The sequence below is a fragment of the Cyclopterus lumpus genome, chromosome 6 (assembly GCF_009769545.1).
Source record: "Cyclopterus lumpus isolate fCycLum1 chromosome 6, fCycLum1.pri, whole genome shotgun sequence".
In the NCBI taxonomy this organism is placed as follows: Eukaryota; Metazoa; Chordata; class Actinopteri; order Perciformes; family Cyclopteridae; genus Cyclopterus; species Cyclopterus lumpus.
This window is the reverse complement of record NC_046971.1, coordinates 19,727,064-19,745,833: the sequence shown is the minus strand read 5'-3', so window position 1 is coordinate 19,745,833 and position 18,770 is coordinate 19,727,064. Positions and strand designations below refer to the sequence as shown.

The window sequence follows — 18,770 nt, the reverse complement described above, 5'->3', positions numbered from 1 at the left end:
CCTCGTTTTGCTTTCTGTCAGGTGGGAGGAAGAGAAGTATGAAGATGGGGTGAAATGGAAGTTTCTAGAACACAATGGACCCTACTTCCCTTCTGAGTACCAGCCTCTGCCAAACAACGTTCACTTCTACTATGATGGTCAGTTGAATGTGTCAAATGGGGTTGAAAGAGTTTCTCGCATATGTTTTCACTCATGATTATAATTTAACATACGCTTGGTACCTCTCAGGCGTTGTTCAGACCATTAAAAATAAATTAATACATTTCAAGCACTACATAGTAACATCACTTGTTGACGTTTGCTGTGATTCTTCTTTTCTGGTTTTCTTCATGTTAACTTGTGCTTTATAAATTCCGCATAAAAGCTGAAGGCTGTAAAAACAAAAATCCATATGGAAAGCTGTCAAAATTGAACAAAACTGTTATTTAAGATCGGTAAATAAATTGTCCAGACAGAAGTAGTGATCCCGAAAATAAAGATATGTTGACAACAAATAATCAAAAAGATAGATAGCAGACCAAAATGTCATTTAGATTTGGTTTACAAACATGGGATTTTTTTAATAAAGGTATCGTAATCCCACCGTAACCACGATGATCGTTGTTCTTTTCACTGTGTCTAGAGGGTGTAATGAAACGCAGAAGAAGAGATCCACAGTCTAGGCTACAATTATTTATTTATTTATTTGTTTATAGGCCTACATTACGTATGAGCAAATAACCTTTAGAGGCTATTGCTATTGATGTTTTTGTTTTAATTAAAAGGAAATCCTTCAAGTTCGCCTTTGTTCTCTTCTCTCATTAGACAATAATGGCGAAGAAAGTGTAAGTAAATAATGGCCGCAAGTTTGAGGAAAGTCTTACAGCGTGTGTTGATGTCATCCCCGCCCCGGCCACAGCCGTTTCAATGCAGAGCCCCGATGGCTGCAACGCGATGCTCCACGTGTGAAGATGCAATGGGCTTTTTTTTACTCCAAAGCCTGCCATAAGGGGACGGAAAGGGTTTTCTAGTAGCTGCGTATTGTTTCTCTTACTGAGAGTGAGGAGGTGACCGGCTCTTGTAAAGAGAAGGAGGTTCTCTCCACCGAGCCAAACTGCACCTTTTGGTGACGCAATTTCTGTTTTACATAGCGTATGTATGATGTTGTCTCCAGCTCTCTTTTAAAAGAAATTCCTGACTCAGTGATGGCAATAGTGCACAAACTAGTGCAAATATGACTGGTTTCTGGGACACACTGTCTGAAAATGTGTGCTTCATCCCCAATTTAACCATTGTCATGTATAGGATGGCTCGGCTTAATTATGTAAAGAGCCGTCATCCCTCAGCAGGACAGCTGGCCGTACAAATGCATTGAACCAACGTTCGGTGTGTTTTAAAGTTAAGGAAAATGTCTGGAGTGTTGAATTGCATTGGTGTCCCCAACTAGTCAAAAGACCTTTGACCTTTTGTACAAATTTGAAAATTTAACCGGCAAATTATTATAAGTAACCTTAAAAGAAACTGCTTTGAAATCATGCTGGAATTATGTAGATTCTCAAACTCTAGAGGAGCAGTGGACAACATTGCAGATCAAATGAAAGAGGTCTTTGAAGTGGGCAGATCTATGGGTAAAGGTGTACAGGCACACCAACACGCGCACACGCACAATTGGATCTTCAGGACGCTAAAGGTGTATTGGGTCAAACGCTGATTGATGACTGCGATTACTTTTGCTTTGTTAAGCAGTCGAGCAACAACATTCCTACAGGGAGTTGGTTTGATCTATTAATTACTGTGCTTCATGTACTTGTTTGTAGCTCACTCTTAGTCGTGGGGCTGAATGTAGATCTGTGTCCTTGTCTCTATAAATCCATGCATTAGTCTGACAGGACTCTAGATGAGCTGAAGTGGCTGTTGTACTGTGGGATGTAGATCTGAGCTTCGGTGGTGTGTTTGAGTTTAAATGAGGACGGAGGGCATGAAGCAAATTTAGAGCCTCATTGTGTGTTGTGGAGTTGAACTTGAGCTTGTGTTTGTCTGTGTGCAGGCAAGAAGGTGAAGCTGAGCCTGGAAGCTGAAGAGGTGGCGTTTTTCTTTGCCCAGATGTTGGACCATGAGTACACCACCAAGAAGGTGTTCCGGGAGAACTACTTTAAAGATTGGAGGAAGGTAAAGCCAGAAGGAGTCTTGGATAGATTGTCAGTATTGCGAGGGGGGAAAAAAGCACCCCTAATAGTGTTTGGAGATTAATGAAATTCCTCTACTGACAATATTGCTGTTAGAAAAGAATTTATTTGAAATTATCATCCCAAAAAAACCCCAGACACACAGGTACAAATATCTATGGACTGGAGATGCATATGTTGCAATACCCATAAGTAGTAAACAATATACAGGCAGTTAGTGCTATTTTACGCATGGGTGTGCTGAGATTAATCATTCAGATCAATCAACTAGAAGTGTGAATATTCACTCGCTTCACAATTCGATTAAATTACAATTGCAAAAACAACACAAGCAGTCCGAACTCAACTAAATCTCACTACAACAGTCTATAATGTAAAATTGTGCATCTTTTCAATACCAGTATCTGTGACCCCCCTCTGTACATAAACATTAAAAAAAACTAAAGAAACATCCTTCTGCAGTGTATTTCACGTGTGCTTTGGGCGACACAAATAAGGATTTCACATCGCAGTTCTAACACACTGAATGCCAATGGCATTTCACGATGCATGAATTAGCTTAGCAGCTAGTTAGTTAGTTACTTATAGCTCTTCTATCACTTGGTTCTCTCAACAGGGTTAACAACACCACTTTTTTAAAAACCTTATTGAATCAGATGAACTAATATTGTGAGCAAGAGCGAGAAGCCGGCAGACCGCCGGGTGTTGTCTCTGCTCGGGGCACGAGGGCTGTGTGAGGAGCGAGTGAAGAGAGAAACAAGTGTGACAGGCAGGAAACAACAGCAACATGCAGTAAAGACTGGCACTGAATTGAAATAACACTAAACTCCTGATTATGTAAACGCTAATTATCTCAGTTCTTGCTGCAAAAGTCAATATTTATAATTTAAAAAAATATGTAATAATTTCCAAAATTCACAACATGTTTTTGTCTAACAAAATATTCTGCTACTTGTTGGCGTTAAGTCTTTCAAAAACAACATTTCAATGGTGTCATGAGCTATTTACTCTCTTGCACGCATCTGTGGCTTCACAGGGTGGACAAGGCAGCAATCTGACAGCAACATAAATTACATTTATATAACCACAATAACACAACGTTTTTTGATACGCTACAACAATGCAATGAGGCTATTGCCACCATTTTTACATTAGAAAATTAAATAAGTTTCTGTTATCGTGGACACTATTGCTGAAGCCTAACCCTCAAAGCTGACACCTCTAGCTCAGAAGTTTATCCACATTAATTCAAATTAAATTAAGTGAATTTGCATGAAAATTTCTAAATGTCAACCGTCTTTTGTCCAGCTGCATTTCTATTGATGCTATTTGTCTTAGTCCAAACTTAAACTACAGATGACATCCAAGTACAGTATTAGTTGTTTGTATTCCAGCTTTGTGTTGTAAATTGTAGAAAATCCGCTTGTAAAGTGTGTCTGTGTGACTGGCTGGCGTCTACCCTGGTGTCGGTCCTATGTATAGAGAAAACACTGTGCCAAGCCCCAAGTCATATCATGCAGAATTAATTTTGCTCCGCTTAGTGCTCAATGCACTTGAAAACACGATTTGTGTGAAGGCATTGATATGCTAATCCATACAAGTAGCTCCCCTGCATATGAACAAATCCAATTAAACTGTTATTATAGCCGGAAAAACTCTTCCTCGCTCCACTGCCCTCAGTGCCCGCCCACAGTTGGGTGTCAGTCATCCTTAGACACGGAGACTGACTGCGTGTCTGTTCTGTCTGAGTGTTTCTGAGAGAGGTGTGCGTTTTGTGCACATGCATGAATTGGTTGTAAAAGCCACTCGTGTTGTCATGACATTTTGCTACCGGAAACTTCCAAGATCAACCATAGAGTCTGAATTCCTGCGTATTGCTGCAATGTTCGTGACCTCTCTGATGGCGTGACCGCTTGTGCAATAACTTTTAGAAAGTTGACAATTATAGGTAAAACTCAGCTGCCCTTCAGTTTACTGCTGTGTCATGCCTTCATAGGAGGAAATGGGCTATCCTCTGGCCTTTCATAACAATACCCTTTTCTTCTGTCCACTCCAGCCTCTGTAAAGATGAGTAATAGCGTAAGGTCACTAATCTGATTTGAATGTGCTATTCTCGTTTGTTCATTTTATGATGCATTATTGTGTGATCTGATATTTGACAGACAAAGGTTATGTACTCCTAGTAAATAGAATAAAGCAGCACTGTGTGCAGATCCTTTGTCTCTTTCTTCCGTCAGTTCAATATTTTTACTCTGCACAGAAAAAGTGTTTGAATTTGTACACCTTTTCTGATCAATATTGAAGTTTTGATTTAACAAGTCAATTGGTTTCATCAGGACTTCCATTGAACTTTGGATAAGTAGTGGAAGAAAGATGGATTCTAAAAATGGTGAAAATGCCCCTTACCAAACACTATTGACTGAAGACATTTATTGTTGATCAAAATGTATCTTTTTATCACTAAAAGCTATCCATGTTTTTATGCAGGTACACTTTACTCAAGAAGGGATCATCTCACTTGAGTGTCGGATTTGTGTGTTTGTGTCTGTTTAGGAAATGACCAATGAGGAGAGGTCGCTGATTAAAGATCTCAACAAATGTGACTTTGGAGAGATCCATGCCATGCATAAAGCCAAGGTGGAGGCCAGGAAAAATATGACCAAAGAGGAGAAACTGGTAATGTGCTGTCGGTTTTTTTTTTTGTCCCCATCTGCCATGTTTTCCATATCATTCAATTCCTCCTGTTCATGTCTAAAAGTCAGCATGGATCATTTTGGTTTAAAAGATAAAATGATGACATTCAAGTTATTTGATTTCTGTTGTAGGTTTTGAAAGAGGCCAACCAGAAGGTAGTGGAAGAATATGGCTACTGTCTGCTGGACCACCACAAAGAGCGGATTGGCAACTTTAAGATTGAGCCTCCGGGGCTGTTCCGGGGTCGGGGCGAGCATCCAAAACAGGGCATGCTGAAGAAGAGGATCCAACCAGAGCATGTCATCATCAACTGCAGCAAGTGAGAGCGAGGCGAGGGGCTCAAACTGTACACAGCACAGTGATGCATAAGTAAAGGCTGGTGTGACGAAAAACAGGATCTATTAAAACTCCCATCACCATTGCTGCTAAAAACCCTGTGATAACACCCCCAGGTGCGACCGTCTAGCTGGAAGAGCACAATGCACAAAGTGCTTTTAAAAGCTGCAAATCCTAAACAAATATTTTCAATTTCTTCAAAATGTCCATCACCATATTGAAAGCTGCACAGATTATTGTAGTGCACTGCTGCAGATGGTGCGGTGTTTGGATTTTGACTGTGAAAGTTTGCTTTAGGTAACTTCAGAAATCCATTACTTGAATTCATATCACACAGCTGTAGATTTCAACTGTTGTATCCATTTCTGGCGCTGGTGTCATATGTTTATGTTTAGAAGGCGTGCGCCCCTTTAGGAGGCTGTAGCGTCTACTCCAATGCTGTGACTTCTCACACACACACACACATTCTGTCTTGTAATCTCTCTTTTAATTGACAGAGAAGCCCGCATCCCTGTGCCGCCTGCTGGTCACCGTTGGAAGGAGGTTCGATGCGACAACTCTGTGACATGGCTGGCCAGCTGGACTGAGAACATCCAGGGCTCCATTAAATACATCATGCTAAATGCCAACTCAAAACTCAAGGTATCAACAGTAGTAGTCTGCTGCAAACGGGCAAGAAAATGCTCCTATTTAAGTTTCACAGGCACACGCCACAGCCAGTTCTGGGCTGAATGCACACTTTTTAATTTAAACCGTAGTTTAGTTTCTACGTTGTTAGCATTCAGGCACAGGCTGTGTTTGCTTGTGGCTTTATTTAACTCAAATGTTTTTTTGAACACTTTAGGTTTTTAGATTGGATTTTCAGTTGGGGTTAATAAATGCACTAATCCAATTGTCCTGCGAGCACCTTAATGCACCACCAGTCAAATGTTGCCATAGCAGCCTCTGTTCTCACCTGCTTGCCACTCAACAAAAATGTAATATTGACAAAAGTGACATCTGTCATGTGATTCACAACGGCTTATGTATAACAAGGCAACTTTTACTGGGAATTGAAGTAGATTCTTTTTTAATACCACGATGACATGAATGTAGGCCAATCACCTACTAAAAGGTAGAAAAGAAAAAAAACACATTCATCAATCAAAACCATATAGTCAGCCTTGAAAAATTGGTCGACATGGGTTGTGTTTTAGATACACCATGTACAAAATGTATGGTGCTTTTTAAACTCACTACTAAGCCTTCTCTACCTTTTGCCTTTGTCTTGTCCTATTCCGTGTTTCCAAAGCACCATGGGCAAACCACCAATAACAAGAGAAAATGTGTGTACTGTAGGCGCCAGGTTTGGTTGACAAACAAGAAATTGTGAAATGAAAAGAAATAATATTTAGGTCTGCAGACTCAGTTTTGATCCTTTGTTATCTTCATCTAAGCGATTCAAAGCATTTGATCATCTTGCCATTGTTGGTGCTAATTCTTTTAGTTCAGCGTGGTGTCTGCAAATTGGCAAACGAAATTGTCTGGCTGCCTCTAGCACACTGAAATGAATGATGCTGTAATAGCCTGCAATCCAACTGAAATTAGATATATTTAGTTAGAATATAAACAACAACATTGAATCAGTCAAAATGGGGAGTCCACGCACCAGATGGTTTGTTAGACAGAACCATCTTAGACTCCGTCATTGGAAACTGTTTGGAAATGAGAAGTGACTTTCAAAAACACACTTGTCGCTTGATTGTCTGTCAATCAAACTCTTGATTGACAGACGCTGGAGACTGTCGAGAGACGAGCAAAAACATCCTCTTTTCTTCTTTCAATTCAGAAATACTCGCCAGCATGATATAACTGATGCTATTGCAGCATCTACGCTAACCCCTTCAGGAGCCGCCATCCTTGTTCCAAACAAACGGTTGCCTCTGTCATTCCGTCAAACACCCACACCGAAGCACCCGTGGCTCCTCGCATGATGTCTGAAACACTTGAGTTTAAACACAAAGGCAATTACTTCAAACCTGAAAAGATCTTTTGTGTGATCCTGTGATATTGTGAGACTCTAGCTGCCGTGAAGGATATGACGAATGTGAACCTTTGCACAGCATTGTATTTTTATTGTGAATGCGGTTCCTTTACAAAAAAGGTACAGTATATATTTTTACAGTTTGTCAAACAAATTCAGAGGCTTCTTGTTCCTTTAGCGGTCCTGACACCGTTGACCTCAGATTCCGACGTTAGATCTGTGTTGTATACCTTTAAGTGCCCACTCTGTTTTTGTAGGAGATTTGCAGTCCTAATATTTTTGGGGTTTCTAAAATATTAACATGCCATCATGGCATTGTTTGGAGAGTAAATGTAAAATTTGACATCCTGTCATTATTTCCCCGTCTCGCGTTTCGCCCTCCCTTTATTCGCTCGTCCTCTTCTTTCTTTCCGTCTTTCACGTGTAAAGGTTAAGTTATTCCACTGTTGGTCTCCATGACAATATGTGCATGTATTCACCGATGGTGGGTTTAATTGTGTCTTAGTCCCATCTCCCAATATACAATATAGCCTGTGCCAAACAGGCAAAGAACATGTTGCCAATAGAGTGATATTGAGGCCTGCATTCATGTCATGATTACCATTTTGATTACTGTTTTAATTGGAGGCTTTTCAAGGAAAATGTTACATTTTGTTTCTTTAGTTTTTTGTTTCATGTTGGCTTTTCTCCTCTTTCTCATTGTCTCCTTTTCTTCATTTTGGTCCCCTCCTGCCCTCTGCTGTATCTTTGTCGACGCCACTCTTCTTTTCCGCCTTCTTTTCATACTTTTCATCCTACCAAGGGAGAGAAGGACTGGGAAAAATACGAGATCGCTCGGAAACTGAAGTTGTGCGTGGACGACATCCGTAACCAGTACGGCCAGGATCTCAAGTCTAAACAGATGGTGACACGACAAAGAGCAGTGGCTCTCTACTTCATAGACAAGGTCTGGTTCCGAGCGGTCGGTCGAGGAAAAAGGTTGACGTAAAGATGCAGCAATTAGTGTACCTAGTTTGACCATGTTTGCACACCAGTGCTAGAAATATACCGCTGTCAGTTAAAACGATTCTCATTAGTGCTCAGGTCTGATACCAAGAGCCATGTAAACATATTGGCAATCAATGCTATGTGTCAATTGCCTTTGTTGTCTTCTCACATAGCTGGATGGAGGATCTTTTGCAATGAAATATGATTTTATGTAGCCACATTATCTGCATTTAGTAAGATTGTAGATATCAAAAAACAAGTGTGTGAGTGAGAGACTGGGAAGGATGACGGTCAAAGTACCGGCAAAGTGCGTGTAGATTTGTGCATTTATCTCTGTATTTTCTGACCCCCCAAAAAAAGCTGGCACTGAGAGCCGGTAATGAGAAGGAGGAAGGAGAGACGGCCGACACAGTTGGTTGCTGCTCGCTACGTGTGGAGCACATCACGCTTCACGAGAAACTGGAAGGCAACGAGTGTGTGGTGGAATTTGACTTCCTCGGTAAAGACTCCATTCGCTACTACAACAAGGTCCCCGTCATCACGAAGGTAAAGGAACAACAACAACAACTCCGCATCCTGCTTCCATGACTTTGCTTGGACCCGAAGAAATTGGTTCTGGAAATACAAATAGTTGATAAAAGTCAACTCCTCTCAGTTTATTTGCTGAGGTTTTCTTCTACCAACATAATTTTATTTTATTTTTATTTATATAGCACCTTTTATTGAAAATGGCTGGCTGGCTGGCTTTTTAAGAACAGGGTTTACAAAGTGCTCTACATAGAAGCAAGGTAAAAACATAACATCAATACAAGTAAACATTTCAGAAAATACATGAGGCAAAGGAGACAATGCCATATAGGTAATGAACACAATAGAGGAATAGAAAATTACAAATACAAAATAAAGCAGAACAGACAAACTAAAATAGGGGAACCAAAGAACTGCATAAAAGGACAACATCTTGGAGTGTACCAGTCCGGTACATAAGGGCTGGTACATTGCAGAACAAAACCAAAATATTTCATTATGATAATCTAGGTTTTGCTCTTTGGGTTTTGGCATACGTCCCTGCAGAGAAGGTCACTTCTGTGCATATCGACATGCTCAGCGCCTGCAGCAGAGAGGGAACAGAGACATTTCCTCTGGGCACAGTTGTAGATTGGTTTCCTGGTTTAATGTGTGTCTGTTAGGACTTTTGATCTGTCCCTCTGCTCCAGTCGGCTCCTCTTGGATCACATGTTGGTGAATTGTTAACCCACAACTTGAGGTAACTTGAGTTGGCCTGTACATCTGAGCATCATAAAATGGTTTACATATTTTGGTCACGCTAAGCAGTACTTTGTTGTACTATTGGAATCATCAGTTAATTCCCTTGTGTTAGACGTTTTCTTTGTAGCATCTCTTATGCCACAATTGTTGGTAACAGTTCGTTGAATCTTAGAATCCGCTTTAATCTCCAAGTTGTTTTATATTGTTGTATATGTTTTTTTAAATTGATGGTAAGACAACATAGGGTTTGTCTGACATATCTTGTGATGGGCATTGTATTTATTTCTGGAATTTTCTGGAATAAATTGATCCAAATAATTAGCAGAGAAATGGATCATAATGATTATGGTGCATGAAACAAACTGATCCTCAAAGAACTGGAGTTACACAACACAGAATCTAAGTGTCACCATGCATGTTTTACCTTCAAAGAATTACTTCTTTGAAGGTAAAAGGAGTTTTAAAACGATTAAAACGTTATTCGTTATTGCCACAGGCGTAGCCTCACTCCGACCCCGATGACATCACAATGGCCACAAAATGCAACTCCTCAAGACATGTAAACTGCACTTAGTGTTTTAAATGTGTGGAGTGCACCTTTGAGATCTGCAATGCTGTAGCCGTTCAGGGGCGGTATTCACAGGGCACATATTGTTATAACAGAAAGCCGTAGACTTTTCACAGTGCTTATTCTTTTCCGCAGTACAGTACAAGTTTAGGATGTTACAGTTGAGGTTCATGGCTACTTACTATTAATGATGGGTTCCTCTGCTGCCATGTTTCTATAATGAAATGGTATTTCATTATAGAAAATGTAGTGTTTTTCCTCGGCTTGTGTGGCCCCCTGTAGCTTCAGTTGGAAGAATTGTTTGAGGGGCCTGATCATCATAATAGTTCCCAGTGATTATCAAGTAGGGTTTTGCTTGAAATGCCCCTCCCAAACTACTATGTTTAATCTCAGTCTATCTGCCGCTCAGTACCAGATATTATCTTATATTAGGAAAGAATTGTAAAGAATAATAGAATCATTGCAATTAGAAGTGGAAGGATAAGTCGCGTAGCATGATCCATGTTGTCTGATAACTTACAGATATGTATGTATGTATGTATGTATGTATGTATGTATGTATGTATGTATGTATGTATGTATGTATGTATGTATGTATGTATATACATACACACATATACACACATTTTTATATATATACACACACACACAACTATATATGTATGTGTGTGTGTGTGTGTGTGTGTATGTATGTATGTATGTATGTATGTATATATGTTACAATACAAGAGAACCAAATGTGTCTGGAAACAAACAGCTGTCACGTGTGTGTGTGTGTGTGTGTGTGTGTGTGTGTGTGTGTGTGTGTGTGTGTGTGTGTGTGTGTGTGTGTGTGTGTGTGTGTGTGTGTGTGTGTGTGTGTGTGTGTGTGTGTGTGTGTGTGTGTGTGTGTGTGTGTGTGTGTGTGTGTGTGTGTGTGTGTGTGTGTGTGTGTGTGTGTGTGTGTGTGTGTGTGTGTGTGTGTGTGTGTGTGTGTGTGTGTATGTAAATTTCTGTCCCCTCTTCTGGTCTCAGCCCATGCTATCTTCCGTTCCAGAGATGGGGGGGAAAGAAATGTTAGCACCTGACAGTCAAAGTGTTTTTTTTTCTTTGCAGAATGTATAATTATTCAAATGAGTGCATTCAAAAGCAACACATTAGCTAGAAATAATTAGTCCATTGCATATTTTAGCATCATCAATTCCTAAGGAAATCAGTGAGATTGCTGCTAAATGTCACTTGGAATGTATTAATGAAACACGCATGGAAGGAAAAGGATTTCCATTTCTAACCATCATTTAATACTTTAATAATTGTGTTAATACATTTGGCTTATGTACTGTTTAATAAAATGTGCTGCTTCTCTGCAAAACATTATCGAGTACAAAACACGTCAATAAAGGGAAGCAAAGCTATGCATGCTATGGCGTGCCAAAAGTGTATGCCCCATTTGTAGTTCAATGAAAGAAAAAGTAAAATCATTGATTTCCAGCAGGAATGGGGACGAGCCATCCCTGCTGGCAGGAAGGGTTGACACTAAACCATTGCTAGCGTGCCTTTCCCAAACATTGATGCCTACATAAAGACTGATTAGCACCTCAGTGCATCTCTATTGTCTCAATTTGTAAGCCAGTTACAACATTGACTGTATCGAATAGCCCCATAGTGTGGGGACACCTGCAGATACATAAACGCATTGTGTTCAGCCTGCTGAGCATTTATGTATGCATGTATTTCCATTCTGAACATACACACACACACACAAATTACACAAGCTTACTTTGGGGTCCTCCTGCTATGAGACTTTTAGACAGACACTGATTAACATTTTCATCCCAAAAGTACTTGTTATTTTTTTTTTCCCGGATTGTTTGACACAGGGAACATTATTGCCACGCAAATCAGTCAGTGAATATTTTGTTTTGTTTTAAAATGCATCTGTTGCTATTAATTTGTGCCGTGCATATTTTACAAGTTTATTAAGAGGCGGTGCGTCGCTGGAAATGTCAGGTGTAATTGTGCCATTTTCACTCCTGGCTCTAAGATCAGACTCCAGAGACACACACACTCACACTTAGTCACTCAGGTTATTGTGTCTTTATTATAATGCATTTATATAAGTGTCATTTATGGTGTTTTTCGCGATGACTTCATTGATACATTGAATGCCATTTTAATCAAACAATGTTTAAGAAGGATATACAAATTGCCACAGTTGTGCCTGTAATGTTGGCATTTTATTTCTGGTTCTTACAATACGCAGGCATGCATGATACATTTTGTCTGTACGTCTTTTCAGGTTTTTAAGAATCTTAAGCTGTTCCTGGAGAACAAACAGCCTGGAGATGACCTCTTTGACCGCCTCAATGTGAGTGTCTCAATAACTATTAACAACAAACAGTATTTTCTAAATTATTTTAGTGATTCTATTATAATGTTTATCTGCTCACAAGTTAGTACTTCTTTTCTGTGGTTGTCTAATAACTGTGAAACACTCAAAGTGTGTAATATTTGTAGAAAAGGCATTGTGAAACATTGTGAAAGCAACATATCATGATTTTCTTTCTGGCTGCAGTAAAGGAAAAGCAGGGACCGAACTGCAAGGTTTAAGAGATGATATTGAATGAGCCAATGGTGTGGAGAGATGAAAGGGGTAAATTGAAGAGAAGGGGAAGGGTGTTGGGGGCAGGGAGACTGAAGGCAGAAAAGAAGTTTCAAAAGACAGAGGGGATGGAAACTGGCAGAGAACACTGAAGCTGCACTAGTGGAAATTGAGAATGAACATGCTCGACGGATGAATTACAACACATAAAGAAATCTCTTCCTCTACCTGCAGGCAGCAGGGCCACACAGCATGCAGCAGTTGTACACATGGTTAGTCCACCGCAGGGAGACGTGGGGCTCTTCAGGGGGCTCTTCGGCCCCTTTTTAAAACAACAGCATAATCTGTCTGTTTGAGACTGTACCCAAGGCGAACAGACTATCCTGGTTGAGGACACATTCAGAATCACTCAATAAACAGCTCACAGCCTGGCAGTCTTGGGTTAAGTACTCCGATTGCAAGGAAATATCTTGTCTCGAGACACGCTCGAGGGAGACATGATTTGTATTTAGGAATTTATAGTCAAACGGTCACTCTGGAGCAGAGGGGGTTAACAAAATGGAGCGAGAAAGAGATTCAGATAAGAAAGTGCGAGGAAGGTTTGAGAGCCAGCCTCGTGTCTATATCTGAAGATTGACAGGTGGAAGAAGGACGCTGCGAGACGGGACAGGAATGAGAGGGTGAGATGGAGCAATCGAAGGAGGGAGTGCAGTGCCTCTGCTCTCTAGTGTGTCAAGAAGTGTCAGGTCGTGTTGGAGGTGGAATGGTAATGGTGGCTGTGCGCGGGCTGATTGGCACCCGCAAAGGCCAGGCCACTGAGAGCGGAGGAAGGATGGGTGTGGAGGAGTAGACAGAGCGGTAGGAATGTGACAGCTGGTCCAGGTGAGGGGAGGTGAGAAGGTGAAAGATGGCTGTAAAAGGGTTGTAGGTGGAAGAGAGGGAGAAAAGCTGAAGGGAGAAAGGAAAGTATATAGTTGGCAACAGCTGCAAGGCCGAGACGAGGAAGAGGAGGACGATGGGAAGAGTGATGGAAGATGAGAGGTGGAGAGTGTGCTGCTATCCTCACATGGCCTTAATGTGGAGAGATAGTGGAAAGCAAATTAAACAAATTAGGACTGACATGTAAATACCAAAACATGAACAGGAGAGCAGAGTTAAATGACTCCAAGCCCTATTCACTTAACATCCGCGGTGTTTGGAGCTAAACTAGCTGGACTGGTGAGCATGGTGTTGGTGTCCAGGGCTGAGAGCTACCTTTACCGTCACAGTGAAACTAAAGTCGGAGCGTCTTTATTTTCAACATAGAGAAAGAATTACACCTTGGGAAATATATTTTTATGGCCCCGCATCGGCACCATGTGTGGCCGGAGGCGTTCTGAATGGTCCATTCTCGTTAACGTGATACACCAGGAACGTCGTGAGCACATTTCTACAAATGTGCCACAAATGTCCATTTGGACTCAAGGTTGGACTAATTTACATTGACCTCACAAAACATGTTTTTGGCCATAATTAAATAATCCATGTGCTAATTATGACAATTTCATACAAATATTTAAAAGGATAAAATGATGTGAGGACATTTTGGATGGACGTGGATGTTAATTGCAACATAGAACCATGAGGAGGTATTTTTTTTTAATTGTTTCTCTTTGAACTGCAAAACTTGAACTTGTTTGTTTGGTTTTTACTAAAATAAGGCACAATGCATGAGAATGTTGTTTTTTTAACATGGCCCGTGCTTTCAGAGACCCGTAAGTGTTTCAAACATTAAGGCCCAATTGTAGTGAATAACATTTCTGAGGGAGAGAGTGCTCCTCGATATTAGATGTCATGGTGACACACACACACGCACACGCACACGCACACGCACGTGTCCTGTCGAGGTTTGATCCAAGCTATAAAGGAAAGCGTTTGTCTGGAGGTCTCCTCTCCAAAGTCCACATCATTAGAGCTACAGTAAACACATTGTCATTAACTGTAACCTCAGAGGGAGAAAAAGCAGTTTAGTATATTCCCTCCCGTTGAGCTGCTTTATTTGGCGCATTCAATTTTGCATCCCTTTTTTCCTTTTAAAAGGGAACTGACACCCTCACATCATCATAACCAGTTTAGTCTCCCTAGCATTAGTTGCCATCACCACAAAATGGTTGCGCAGTATAATAATAATAAGAAAGTTCCGGTACATAGCATCCTGTGTTTTAGATACCACACCAAGGGAGTTAGAGGGGGGTGGGGGTGGGTGAGACCTATCATACTTGCCCATCAGACTTGCAAACACCTTCATTAGCATTGCAGGAGCAGAGTTAGGTAGCTCATTAGCAAGGCAAGCACGGCAGCAACTGTGCGTGCGCATGGATGTGCACGGACATGCTGCGCCCTCCAGCATGTCCATGCACACGTATGGATACATGAAAAAAAAAAACTTTTCTAATAGGGTCCTGCAGGGAAACACATTCACATACGTCTGTGCCCGGCACCCCCGACAGGCGGGTCCTGACCTTGCTCTGATTAAACCAACCACATCATTATTGTAATCCTCACCAGAATCATCAGAATGATGAGGATTCTTCCGCCAGAGCTGCGAGTTCACCAGCAGGCTCATCTGGATGTTCGTCTTCTTCTTTTTCTTCACGCCTGTGAGCTTTCGTCTGCGTTTAGAAATGCATGCCTCTCCAGTCCATGTGTTTACAACTCCTATCATTATGTGTACAGTGAGCATACATGTTTGTTTTTCTTTCATATCAGTGTGTGCCCTTCCGTTTAATCTTTTCCCTGTTCGGTTGAAGCTGCAGCCATCTGACAGGAGCTAATGGCTATCTAACCACAGGCTATGACGGCTCTAACTTGTTATAATACCTACTGAAATGTCAGAGGGGAAATAGTCCTCTGATTTCTTTTAATTCTCTGCTCTAATGGCTGGTGATGATAATGAAGGTAGAGATGGTGTTATATGCGTTTTATTTGTTATGGTACAATACAGACACTTTACACACTGCAGTGGCACAATGCCACAGTGCCACCTAGTGGTAGAGGTTTGATTCAGTCGGTCAAACGGTTTTGTGGAATTCGTTGCAAAGCACACTGATGTGATTGTGTTGTCTCTTTTTTTTCTTCTTCTTTTCTCCCCATTTCTCCTTGCAGACAGGCATGCTGAACAAGCACCTGGGTTCTCTAATGGCCGGTCTGAGTGCCAAGGTCTTCAGGACATACAACGCTTCCATCACCTTACAGCAGCAGCTCAAGGAGCTCACAAACAGTAAGTGCCAGACACTCACTGTGCTATAAAGCAGTTTTACATTAAATTACAAAAGGCAACGGATCATATTCCACAGCAGCTAGAAAATGTATCAGTATATTTGAATATTATTGCATTTTGTCAAGCTGGCAGGCCCCCATCATTGTCTTTATTACCTGACTGCTTGCGTCATGGAGTCCCATGATAAAACTGCCCCACTTTTGATGTTTTTAATTTATTTTTAGCTTGCTTGATTCAAGATAGCCTGATGCCAGTCAGCCACTCCAGGAGCACATTATCGCTGTGCAGTGTGCACAGTGCTGTGAATCTATGCCTCACTCCTATCAGGTTCCAATTGGCTGCCTGTGCCACCATTTCTCATTCAGAGATAGAAGTGTCACTCTCTTTTCTCATTTCTGGATTGCCACTGAGAGCCAATCTCCAGGATGGCATGCGGTTGTACCTTATGTTGTGGACCCCAGGAATAGTAGGTGACGCTTATAGGGATCTGGACAAATGAAATAAATTGTGTGTGTGTTTTTGTTTTTTCAAGGTCAAGATTGGACACCAGCATGATTAAATCTTTATCTCTGGTCAGAATTGTGTTTTTTAGTGGGATTTTCCTGTTAAGATACAAATAACTCATCTGTCACCCTTCAGAGTCTGACAATGAGCCAGAGAAACTGCTGTCCTACAACAGGGCGAACAGAGCAGTTGCCATTCTGTGTAACCACCAGCGGGCGCCGCCAAAGACCTTTGATCAGTCTATGGCTAATCTTCAGGCCAAGGTAAGGACTTTGTTTATCGGGCACGGTCATTCATCACATTTACAATTACAGGGGGATAATATATTTCTTGTTCTTATTAATCTGTAACAGTGTCTTGAAGGAAGTCCAGTGCAGATTTCATAACCTTTCCATCCCAATCAGTGACATATATATATATATATATATATATATATATATATATATATATATATATATATATATGAATGACGCGTCAGGCCTAACAACACCCTTGAACAGGACATTATTGACGATACAGTACTGCCTCTCGTACCTTGTTGCTTAAATAAACGCGACCATTTCCATATGTGCTCCACCCAGATTGATGCTCGAAAGGAAACGCTGGCCCTCGAAAAAACAGAGCTGAAACAGGCCAAGAAGGAGGCAAAGACCAAAGGCAGTTCAGACCCCAAGCTGCAGAGGTACGTGACACAATAGTTCTGGAACAAAACAAAAAAAACAGCAAGCTGTGGACAAGTACCCGACAGGGTTAAGTGCCTCCAAACAAGAGATAACTGCTTCCCAGTGAATAATGAGCCGTAGCTAAACGCTGTGAGAAATAAAGTTCTTGACCATGAAATTGTGTTAGTTGTGGTGGCCGCCCTGTTGTTAACTCGCTGAGATGAGCTTCCCTGCGGTTCCTTTTAGTCTTTGTGCCTCGAGCCAAAAGGCAATTAAAAACACTGTTAGTTGTACGTTGCAGTACGACATCCTTAATGGACCACTGCTTTTTTGTGTGCGTTACCTTTTATTCATGATCGAAATGTTTGTTTCTCTGGATAATCATGATAGAGAGCATTATATAGTATTGTGTGGGCGCACAGTAAAGTAACACTTGTTTCTGTGGGATGACATTTTGAATGTAAGCAATTTGTAAGCCAAAAAAGGGACACTTATGCTTAGTTATAAAAGCCACACATAGTTCTATTTACCCCTGTCCATCACCCCTATCCCCAAACGTGTTTAACTGTTTTAAATATTCAGGTTTTTTTGCACATGCATAGGTTTTCTGCCAGCTGGACATTTGCTACTTCAAGTTATTTACACAAAACATTCTGTGAATTAAGCCACATTGTGATGAAGGCACACACTCCTTTTTGCTTGGCCCGAATGTGGAACGCTTTCACATTGAAAGACCAAACCTGTATGTTTTCTGTCAGTCTGGTGGAGCGGAAGAAGGCAGCCGTGAAGCGCTGCGAGGAGCAGCTGCTGAAGTTGGAGCTCCAGGCGACTGACAGGGAAGAAAACAAACAGATTGCACTGGGTACCTCCAAGCTCAACTACCTGGACCCGCGCATCAGCGTGGCTTGGTGAGTGAACACCAACATGGACTCTCTCAACAGGTGAAAACACATTTTGCCTACGAACTCGCCGCCTAAACTCATGAACCTGAGCTCCACCCGGGGCCCGTGTCACAAAGCAAGATGTTTGAGTCAACGACTGAATGAGGGGCTTAACTTTCTAGTGATGCTGGTTCTCTTTTTGAATCAGTTTTAACCACCATAGTGACCTGAGGCAGGTTCAGCTTAGTGGATCTCATCAAAATGTGTAAATAAAACACTCACTGATTTACTGGTCTTTGAAAAACTCTTGCTATAAAACATTCTCACAATAAGCAGGAAGCTAGCCGACCCTGTCAATAGAGAATCTCTTCTGTGGACTTATTGAAACCATGAATGCGGATAAAGCATAGCTGCAGCAGCATAACTGTGACTTCAGATAAACAAAGTTACTGCTCATCATTAAATATTCTTCAAATCTTTTAATCAATGCTGTTCTATCTGTAGCTTTTCTCTCTTCGGCATTAAAGCAAATACCTTACTTTTAGCTATGAAGAATGTATATTGCTTGTATTTATTCATTACAATAGTTTGTTCAAGGCGCTTGAGTAAAAAATAATCAATTCAATACTAATTATACTTACACGGTCAACTGTATATAAGGCTTTTAAAATATTTATTAAATTTCTAGTGATTGCTTTTCATCAGTGCTTTTATATTGTCAGAATACCTCTGCTTTTCTTTTTTTGAAGAGAAAAGATTTGTGACATGTCAGAAGATCAACTGGTGGGTTAAACTATTTATTTTGCATTGTTTACTTAACAATCGTTTTTCCATTCATTAG

The 18,770-nt window shown here is 40.9% G+C and overlaps 1 protein-coding gene across 1 annotated transcript in view; it reads left to right on the top strand.

Annotated features, from left to right (window-relative positions):
* Window positions 1–18,770, top strand: part of zgc:173742 (DNA topoisomerase I, mitochondrial) — a 28,477-nt gene that overhangs the window by 9,280 nt on the left and 427 nt on the right. Inside the window, exons 11-22 of the mRNA XM_034535970.1 lie at window positions 22–137; window positions 2,027–2,148; window positions 4,719–4,841; window positions 4,991–5,178; window positions 5,693–5,837; window positions 8,021–8,164; window positions 8,566–8,751; window positions 12,321–12,389; window positions 15,768–15,882; window positions 16,522–16,649; window positions 16,968–17,068; window positions 17,807–17,956. Coding sequence (XP_034391861.1) covers window positions 22–137; window positions 2,027–2,148; window positions 4,719–4,841; window positions 4,991–5,178; window positions 5,693–5,837; window positions 8,021–8,164; window positions 8,566–8,751; window positions 12,321–12,389; window positions 15,768–15,882; window positions 16,522–16,649; window positions 16,968–17,068; window positions 17,807–17,956 — 1,587 coding nt within the window. The remainder of the gene's footprint in view (window positions 1–21; window positions 138–2,026; window positions 2,149–4,718; window positions 4,842–4,990; window positions 5,179–5,692; window positions 5,838–8,020; window positions 8,165–8,565; window positions 8,752–12,320; window positions 12,390–15,767; window positions 15,883–16,521; window positions 16,650–16,967; window positions 17,069–17,806; window positions 17,957–18,770) is intronic.